The following is a 9,843-nucleotide window of genomic DNA, read 5'->3' on the forward strand; positions in this document are numbered from 1 at the left end:
GCCTAGTGAGGTCCTGGCTTGGCCAGGAATCAACCACGCATTTTTTTTCAGAAGTGGCAACTTATTTTTATCAAAGATGGAATGCAGAGTTGCCCTTGTTTCTACTGCCTCTGCATGGCAACCAGGCACTTGCTCCAAGCATTCCTGAGCCCTCTTTCCCTAACAGACATTTTTCTTTCTTGTCTTTCCCTTTCTCCATCCAACGTTGGATAGAGCTGTGTAAGTGCCTCAGAATTAGTAAAATCAAAGCTGCAGGAATTCAAAATATCTTTATTAATGTCTCTACTTTAAATGCAGGCTTTGGTTGGCTATGTAAACCCTACTGCTCTGTAAACCCTACCCTAAAATTACCCAAAGACCACAGCACTGCGGAGCAGTGGGTGGAGCTGGCTTTGCCCACCCTACCCCTCCGGGATTTACATTGCTGTGGCCCTTGAGCCTTTCCCTTCCACTCTCGGGTTCAGATACCCACTGCTAAGCACAGGTTGCCAGGATCAGTTTTCCTTAACCGGTTCTAGCCACAAAATACTTTGCAACTCTGCTGAAAGCTATGGACATTAAAAAAAAAAAAAAAAAAAGTACATTTGTTCATGCATTTGAGAAGTATTTATTAAACTCTTGCTAAAGGTGCATATATAGACACGATTTAGAATTCCATTTCAGGGGGTTTACAGGTTCCCTGGGGGTTCATAGCAAAAAAAAAAAAAAAAAGTCTGGTTATAAATTCTGTGATGAACATAGACAGACTCTTGTCTAGCAAAGACTATGATAATGATTCCCATAAAGAATCATAAAACCACCAGCCATCCAGATGCCAGAGGACAGAGCAGTGAGGCAGTCATCATGAAGGTATAAAGGTGATCTCCAGCTTCCCTCCCCTCCCCATCCTTGTGTCACCACCCGGTAGGTAGGTACAGGCTGACATGCGTGCACTGCACCCTGCAATGTGCGGTTTCTGGGCACTTGGACTGCAAGGAGCTGGCTGCAGCCCTGACAAACACATCTCTTCTAGCCTTGGTTTTATTTTTCTCACGGTCTCTGAAAGAGCTGCGATCAGGTGACATGTGTGGGACTGCCCCCTGTACAGGTGCGGGGCAGGTACTGAGTGGAGGAGAAAATCCTCCCTGTGGGTACTTACTTGAAGCTCTTTCAATAGCCCTCCCAGGATAGCTCTTGGCAAGGCAGCTAGCACGTCCCTGGCAGGCTATGGGGAAACCGAGTGTGAGAAAGTCAGTCAAGCGAAGGAAAAGGAAAAAAAAAAAGAGAGAGAGAGAGAGAGAGAGGAGAGTGAGCGAGAGATCCACGCAAGCTTAAAGACCTCAGGCAAAATACCTTTTCTCTTCTCTTGCTCTTTCCTTTATGTAGCTTTAAACCAAATTCACAAACCATTCCCATATCTAGGGAACAAAGAGGGGTCTCACTAGAGAGGTAGGTATTAGTCTTATGGTTTAAAAGCAAACATGTGGTACAAGACTGAGAAATGCCTATTTGTGAGTGGGGGGCATGCTGGGAGGAGCAAGCCTAGGAGCCCTGATAGTATTTGTTGGGCATGATGCAGCGGGAGATTCAGTTTTGCTGATGTCACAGTGGGATCAAAGAAGTGACTTCCATGGATGCCCACTGTTAGAGATTTTTCTCTCTGCTTTGGGAGTAGGAGGAAAAGGATAACTAAAAAAATAAAGGTGGTTTTCTAATGAGTTGAGGAGTTTACTACCCCATTAGAGAAGGGGTAGAGAATGTCAACTTGACCCTATTTTCATTGACCAGAATAAGGAGATTGTCAAATAATCTTTGACCACATTTGCAAAACTCACTTCATCAATAATTACAGTGGAGAAAGCCAGGAACTTCATGGATATCTTTTTTTTCAGACATAACGACTAATAGCTAATGACTAATTTTTGGTGACTTGAGCCCTCTGTCCCTCCAAGTGTGTGTGTAGTTCCTTTCTCGCTCTATCAAAAACTTCTAAAAGTGGCAATAAATGAGTTGCTGAATAACTATTTGACCTAGGAGGCAGCTTGTGGTACAGCAATGAGACCCTAACTTGACTATATTCCATTCTCCATGTACCATCAGGGGACACAGAATCAGATGAAAAATTCTCAACCTAGCAGGGACACGAGTGGCAACCTGGTTACTTCATTAGGGACCACCAGCAGCAGATAGTGGTCAAAGTCATAAGAGCTTAGAGGCATAGGTTCTATAAGGATTGGGGAAATTCTGGAAAAGGTTAACATGCTTCCCTGGGAAAGGTTTCGTTCCTTGGAGGAATTTGGGCCAATGTATTTGTGTTTTTTTGTTTTTTGTTTTTAAAGTCAGATGCTGAGTAGAAGCATTTTAAGAAGCTTGTGAAGTTTGGGGGATCACAGGGAAAAGGAGGACAACTTCATAAACTCACCACCTTTCACCAAGAGGTTTCCAAATATATGGGAACCCCCACTTTTCTGAAATCAATAGATAATTTTCTGTCATCGCCACTTTTCCTTTCTGTTTAAAGTAAGAAAGAAAAGTCCTACCCCATTGGCCCAGGTGGCGGGTCAACAAAGGAGGCTTTGTTCATCCTTTCTTCAGGATGAGATAGGGCACAGCCCACTCTGCTGCATGTTCACTCACTCACACACACACACACACACACACACACACATCCCAGAGAGTAGTCCAAGGGGCAAGAGTGAGTAAAGCAAGCCTGCAATGAGGTAAAGTTTGGCGGCAGTCTCCAGAGTTGTCCTGGAAGGTGGGGAATGAGGCTTAGAAGGTAAAGATGGTCAGAAACACAAGGATGCCTTCGCCAGACTCCAGGTGGTGGGGGGAACATTGGGTTGAAGGATTGAACTCAGGTGCCTGGATAGCAAGCAGTCAATGCTCAGGCAAGTTGGCTCTAAGCAGGAGATTCTGGATGTCAGTCTATACCTGTTACTTAGGTAGCATTACTGGCTTGACCCTCTTAACTGGCCTGTCTCCAAATCCTGCATCAACTCCATACTTTGCCAGTCATGTTTCTAAAAAAGAGAAATCCAATGGCCATTCTCTGCTATCAACATTTCATGGCTCTCCATTAGACATAGTTCAAAGTCCTCTGTAAAGCAAGATATTTAAAGGTCTTGTGTTATGGCCTCAAACTTCTCCTCAACCCTGAGCACCAGACCATGTTCCCAGAATAAAGATCTCAAGTTCCTAGTATCTTTAATGCCATGGGTACTCCCATCCTTCCCAGCCTCATGACCTGGCACACTTCCTATGCCCCAATCCTATCTCTTTTTCAAGGTACAATGCACAGGCATCCTCCTCCAGGAAGTTTTTCATAGCATCCCAAGTTAAAAGTATTTTAATTCTCCAGAACCTCCATAGCATTCTACCTCTATCCAAACACCTGTTTCTCTTGAACCTAGGAACTCCCAGAGGAATCCTTTAGGAAATCCACGTATCAGTTGTACCCATGAGTACATGTATCACTAGTCTGTGGGCTTCCTGAGGGCAAGAATTGTCATGCTCGTTCCTGCATTTCCCCTGCCACACCGTATCCCCGTAAGCCCGGCAATACTGTTGTCCAGAGGTGTGATCTCCTGTTTTTCTTAGGTCCTCCTGATCTGACAGATCATCATCCAAACCCTAAAATAAAGAAAAAATAAGGAATGCCCGGTCATCAGTCAGAAAATCAGAATCTGCCTCCGCAGTTGACAGCAGACTCTTTGCAGGCTGCCACCGTATCTCTCACCGCAATCCCAGGGTTGAACAGTGCCTGGCACTGCGCGTGCGTTCCATCATAAAAGCAAGAGAGGGGCTTGCCCAAGGTCACGTAGAGTCAGGAACCATTGAATCTCATCGGCGACGAGATCTGGTGAAATCATTTACAACATTATCTCAGTGGGGAGTCCAGAGGAAGGAAGGAATGAAGTGTCTGAGAAATGTGTGCCAGGGCCTCCGGGACGTGCTGGGGGTGGGGGCCACATCAAACAAGATGTGGGATCCCCGGCTGCCCGTAGCCCACCGAGCAACTAACATAACTACCCAGCGGCAGGAAGACTGGAGGCAGATGGGGGCACTGGGGGCGGGAGCGAGGGGGCCGGAGACCCAGGCAGGGCGGGAGACAGCGGTGGCGGCCAGCCGGCCGGGACAGCGCGCGCCGCCCGCCCCGCGCGGCAAATCCCCCAGGGAGGCCGCCGCCAGAGCCCTGGCGCTCCCGGCCCGGCGCCCGCCACGTGGCACCCGGCGGCGGCGGCGGCGGCTCCTCCCGGCGCGCGGCCCGGCCAGCCGGCAGCACGCAGCCGCCCGCGCCGCCCGCCTCTTCCCGGCCGCCCGCCGGCGGCCTCCCGGGCGCAGCGAGGGGGAGCTGCCCGGCTGCCCTGGACCCGGGGAAGGGGAGGGCGGCGCGAAGCCGCTTTAACCGCAGCCGCCGAGCGGAGGCAGGAGGCTGACCCGGCCGCTTCCTAAGTGCGGTCAGGCATCTCGTGACCGCGGCGGGCGCCGGGGGCCCTGCGGGGGGAAGCGGGGCGGGCGGGCAGGGGCAAGGAGCAACCAGGAGGCCCCCACCCCTCCCCGGGGCTATTGCAAGGGAGTCTCTTCGCGGAGTAAAACCCCAAGCCCGAAATTACGGTGGGGGTGGGGGTGGACTAATTCTCCACCCTCCGCCCCGGGGCGTGCGCTCCCCGCCCGGAAGGGCTGACCTTGGCCGGGGAGGGGGGAAGGATAAGCGCCGCGACTCGGCTCCCAGCCCGCCGCCCCCTCGGATTCCTGGCCCGCCGGGGCCGGAGGAGGGGGCCCCGGACACACACACACACCCCACACGCAGCGCGCGCCAATGAGCCCGGGCCAGGCGCAGGGGGCGGGGTTTTCCCAGGCTCGAGCACAGCAGCTGCTATTTACCTTCTTGGCTTCTCCCGGGGACTAGGAACCAGCCCCCGCTCTCTGCCGCCCGCCGCCGTCCCCCGCCTCCCTGCCCCCGGGGCGCGCGCACACACACTCACACACGCACGCACACACACATCCTCCCGGCCCGGCCGCAGCCGCGGCGGCAATAAAACATCCTGGCACGTGCTCGGGCTCCAGGCGCGCCCTCGCCGGCCGGCTGATGTCAAACTGCAGCTCGACTGGTGTAGCTCTTAAAGGGCCCGCGTGTGCTGGGCGCCCGGGCCGCGTTGGCCGCCCGCGGGGTGAGGAGGGAGAGGCTGCCTCTCTGCCTGCCACCTCAACATACCGAAGAACTGAGCGCCTGCGTGTGGAAGGGAAAGGGTGGCGAAGGAGCACGCGCGTTTGCGAGGGCATTGCCATCAAAAACCCCCCTTGTTCATTTTTCATTTGAAATTCCATTTCCTTTCTCCTCAGTTGGAAATTATTCCGATTGTTTCCTGGGGAAGCATGAGGTCCACAGCCCCAACTCTAGAAGAGAAATAAGGGACAGGGGCGGGGAGGAACGCATTTTTAAAAACACTTTGCTCTAAAATCCCTGCAAATGTAAAGTGGAAAGCATTTCTTTTTCTGCAAAAAATAATCTTAAAGATCTTTTTATTTTCCACATGATCTATTTCACCCCCCTGAATATACAGAATCTGGACGGCAAATCACTTAAGATATTTTGGTAATATACCTTCGCATGAGTTCCCCCATACTCTTTTAACCACTGCAAATATGATTTTTTTTTCTTGACCTTCTATACCTTAAAAAAAAAAAAAAAAACTTATCTCAAATTAACTGATTAAGAAGTAGCTCTAGTACACATAGCGAAAAGAATATAGAGCAAAGACCCTGGCCCCGAAAGAAATAGACCAGATCAAAACCAAAGGGGAAAAATCCTCTCTAAAGGAAAGCCCAGAGGGACGAGTAACAAAGGGTTAAAATCCTTTTGATTGACGTTGTAGCCTCCGGTGCCCCGGGCTCAGGCGCGCGCCATTGGCCGCCAGACCTTGTGCCTGACGGCCAATGGGGGGGCGCGGTCCACGAGCGGTGCCGCGTGTCTCCTCCTCCCATTGGCTGAAAGTTACTGTGGGAAAGAAAGTTTGGGAAGTTTCACACGAGCCGTTCGCGTGCAGTCCCAGATATATATAGAGGCCGCCAGGGCCTGGGGATCACACAGGATCCGGAGCTGGTGCTGATAACAGCGGAATCCCCCGTCTACCTCTCTCCTTGGTCCTGGAATAGCGCTACCGATCACCAAGTAGCCATAAAATAATAAATGCTCAGCACTCGCTCAGTAGTTTTGTGAATGTCTCAAGTAAAAGAGACATAGGCAAAAAAAAAAATTTTTTTTTGCGTGGACTCCAAAAATAAAATTCTCTAGGGATTAAAAAAAAAAAAGAAAGAAAGAAAATGCCAGCCGATATAATGGAGAAAAATTCCTCGTCCCCGGTGGCTGCTACCCCAGCCAGTGTCAACACGACACCGGATAAACCAAAGACAGCATCTGAGCACAGAAAGGTAAGGGCAATAATACCTGTATATCTGCAGCCCCACGAAATTTATTCGGGATTTGCTGTGTATGGGCGGGGGGTGCTCCTCTCGCTCTTAAAACCCCGGCGTGACATGGCAGATCCCAGGAGAACTCAAGCCTTTTTTTTTTTTTTTTAACCCCTTTTACAGTCATCCAAACCTATCATGGAGAAAAGACGAAGAGCAAGAATAAATGAAAGCCTGAGCCAGCTGAAAACGCTCATTTTGGATGCTCTTAAGAAAGATGTAAGTGGGGAATGCTGCCTTTTTTTTTAATTAAAAAACATGAAGTCCTATTTTCCCAGCCACTAAGAATGAAACCTCGCTTGCTGTGCGGAAAATCTTACCCCGCCTAGCACTGCCTTCTCCTAAACCGGAGGGCTGGGCACTCTCGCCAGGGGGTCTCGGGATACGGGAGCTGCGGCCGGCCGGAGTAAGGGAGCACTCCGAGGCAGCTGACAGAGACCTGACTTTTCCCTTTTGCTTCCTCTTATGTGCAGAGCTCCCGGCATTCCAAGCTGGAGAAGGCGGACATTCTGGAAATGACAGTGAAGCACCTCCGGAACCTGCAGCGGGCGCAAATGACTGGTAAGGGCAGCTCGCCGCGTCCCCTCTGCGGGCGTCCCTCTCGCTCCGCGGTGATTTCTTCCAGACTTCCGCCCGTGGTTGAGAGGCATTCAGCTACATTTTACTGCCTTGGCTCCCTCTCGCGTTCCCACGGTCTGGGTCTTATTTATAGCCACAACTCCAAGTTGTTACTGTTCCGGAAAGGGAGGGAGAGAGGTTGTAGCCCTGAGGTTGTCGGGCAGCTAAGCTGTGGAGGAAGCGGGTAGGGGCGAAAGGACCGTGGGGGGTTTGAGCTGAGTGGAGCCTGGGGTCATCCGGTCTAGCACTCACCCACCCCACCATGCCCCCAGTGCAGAAGAGAAAATGGGACTTGGGTGGCGAATTGGGTGGCATTTCAAGGTCACACCGCGCGAGGGGATAAGGTAGGGGTGGCAGACCTGGGGCTGAAATCTGTTTAAATGGAGCGACAGGGAGTGAGGAGGGAGTGTCTCTTCTAAGCTCGCTTGGCTAGTGTGAAGAGGTGACTGTTTTTTTTAAATGTACCCCACCCTCCCAGCCCGAGGTAGTTCTGCGGGTGCGTGGTCACGGAGGCGCGCCGCAGGGACCTCCCAGGGCGGGAAGCAGTGGCCCCGGGGTGGAGGCAGGGACCTCCCCAGGCGGGAAGCAGTGGCTGTTCGGTGACGAGCTTGTCTCCTTCTGGCCTTCAGCTGCGCTGAGCACAGACCCGAGCGTGCTGGGGAAGTACCGCGCCGGCTTCAGCGAGTGCATGAACGAGGTGACCCGCTTCCTGTCCACGTGCGAGGGCGTTAACACCGAGGTACGCACTCGGCTGCTCGGCCACCTGGCCAACTGCATGACCCAGATCAACGCCATGACCTACCCTGGGCAGCCGCATCCCGCCTTGCAGGCGCCGCCGCCGCCCCCGCCAGGACCCGGCGGCCCCCAGCACGCGCCGTTCGCGCCGCCGCCGCCACCGCTCGTGCCCATCCCCGGAGGTGCGGCGCCCCCTCCCGGTGGCGCACCCTGCAAGTTGGGCAGCCAGGCTGGAGAGGCGGCCAAGGTGTTTGGCGGCTTCCAGGTGGTGCCGGCTCCTGATGGCCAATTTGCCTTCCTCATCCCGAATGGGGCCTTCGCTCACAGCGGCCCAGTCATCCCAGTCTACACCAGCAACAGTGGGACCTCAGTGGGTCCCAACGCAGTATCTCCTTCCAGCGGCTCCTCGCTCACGGCGGACTCCATGTGGAGGCCGTGGCGGAACTGAGGGGCTCAGGCCACCCTTCCCTTAAGCTCCCCAGCCCACTCTCTCCCCTCCGGACACTAAACAGGAACTTGGATGTTAGGAGAGAAGACTTTTGTGATTAAGTGGTTACTCCGTTTTGTTTTGTTTTTAATTTCTAAAAAGTTACTTTTTTGTAGAGAGCTGTATTAAGTGACTGACCATGCACTATATTTGTACATATTTTATATGTTCATATTGGATTGCGCCTTTGTATTATAAAAGTTGAGATGACATTTCGTTTTTTACACGAGATTTCTTTTTTATGTGATGCCAAAGATGTTTGAAAATGCTCTTAAAGTATCTTCCTTTGGGGAAGTTTGAGAAAATAAAAGAAGTGAAGGCTTTTATGTCTTAGAACTGATTATTTCAGAATATGTAAAAAGAAGCTTATCATGAATTGCATGTAATCTGGGAATCCAGAACTTGGCTCTTTTGTTTTTTAAAAAATTAAATCTACGAACTAAAAAAGACTTAAGTTCCATCTAACTTAAAAGAGCCCATCTGATATGGCTTCCCTGATAAACTTATGGTCATTCTCTTAAAGGGTTTCAAAAAGTTGTTTAAACTCCTTCATCCTTGTTCCATTAGTTCTTCTGAAAAGAACTGAATTCATGAAGTTCAGTGGATCCAGTCTTATTGCCCATTGCACATTAAGGGCGTTGCCTGCACACTACTCCCCTAGGTTAGCTACCAACATCCAAAGTAAACATTCTTAGCAGCTGCAGGCTCCTACCTTCAAGTGCTAGGGTCTTCATTAGTCTCTCCATAGGTGTAGCTAGACATTCCCTAGCACCAGCTTCCAAAAGTTTGAAATGCCTCTCTGCACCCTCTTCAAGCAAGCTGAAGAGGTCAACAGATTCCTTTTGCCAAGGGACAGCTAGTTAGACTCCCAAGTGGAGTCCAAACCCAGATGATTAACACCAGACATGTGTTTTTGATAAGTTTCTGTGCTTGGCTCTAATAGAGAAAGCATGTGGGGGCTGCTCTGGCAGGCACACAGGCCATCTTCCCCTTTTAATACAAACAGCAAGCGACCCCTTCTCTTGGTCATGCCCCATTTCCAGGCAAGATGTGGGCTCCAGATAGAAGCAAAAGGGTTGTCTCGGGTTTCAGCTCACATAACCCTCCTTAACAAGTCCTAACTCAAAGCGGACAGCTTTAAACTGTGCCAGGATCTGCAGGGAATTTCTTCCAAATCCCATCACAAAGGCTTGTCAGATTTTGTCAGATTTGGCCAGGTGTTTGACTGCATCCAGGTGTTGGGGAAATGAAAACCACGAGCCCTGCGAGACCAGACACATCAGCCGCGTTGTGGGTCTGGCCGGCGCGCTCTCCTCCCCCACCACCCCCACCGCTGGCCAGTCCTCCTCCCGCCAACCTCTCACCCCCCTTCTCTAAGAGCGGCTTCTGGGAGGAGAAGGATGAGGCGGGAGAGATCAATCTTTGAAGCTTTCCTAACAAAGATAAAGCCAACGATTTTCTGTCTTGTTTCAAAAGCTTTACCTCTCCCCCGCCTGGCTCAGGCCTTTCCCACAGGCCAGTGTGGAGAGCGGCTCTATCACAGGAATGAT

The 9,843-nt window shown here is 51.4% G+C and overlaps 1 protein-coding gene and 1 long non-coding RNA gene across 8 annotated transcripts; one reads left to right on the top strand and one right to left on the bottom strand.

The window, feature by feature from the left end:
• Nucleotides 1–587: 587 nt before the first annotated feature.
• LOC124993245 (uncharacterized) lies at nt 588–4,995 on the bottom strand. 7 transcript variants are annotated; one of them, XR_007110278.1, is made up of 5 exons: nt 4,867–4,995; nt 3,719–3,838; nt 2,914–3,612; nt 1,139–1,204; nt 588–679 (listed from the first exon to the last, which is right to left on the bottom strand). It is a non-coding gene; the product is annotated as an uncharacterized LOC124993245 (long non-coding RNA). The 7 variants fall into 7 exon arrangements; XR_007110273.1 differs by having other exon boundaries at nt 1,333–3,612; XR_007110276.1 differs by lacking the exon at nt 588–679 and adding an exon at nt 1,333–1,397 and having other exon boundaries at nt 720–1,204.
• A 1,056-nt stretch (nt 4,996–6,051) lies between these two features.
• Hes1 (hes family bHLH transcription factor 1) lies at nt 6,052–8,619 on the top strand. The gene is made up of 4 exons (XM_047564964.1): nt 6,052–6,414; nt 6,577–6,672; nt 6,927–7,014; nt 7,701–8,619. The coding sequence occupies exons 1-4, from the start codon at nt 6,307–6,309 to the stop codon at nt 8,252–8,254; spliced, it is 846 nt and encodes a 281-aa protein (XP_047420920.1). The 5' UTR covers nt 6,052–6,306; the 3' UTR covers nt 8,255–8,619.
• The last annotated feature ends 1,224 nt before the right edge of the window (nt 8,620–9,843 follow it).

Source organism: Sciurus carolinensis, chromosome 9, assembly GCF_902686445.1.
Source record: "Sciurus carolinensis chromosome 9, mSciCar1.2, whole genome shotgun sequence".
In the NCBI taxonomy this organism is placed as follows: Eukaryota; Metazoa; Chordata; class Mammalia; order Rodentia; family Sciuridae; genus Sciurus; species Sciurus carolinensis.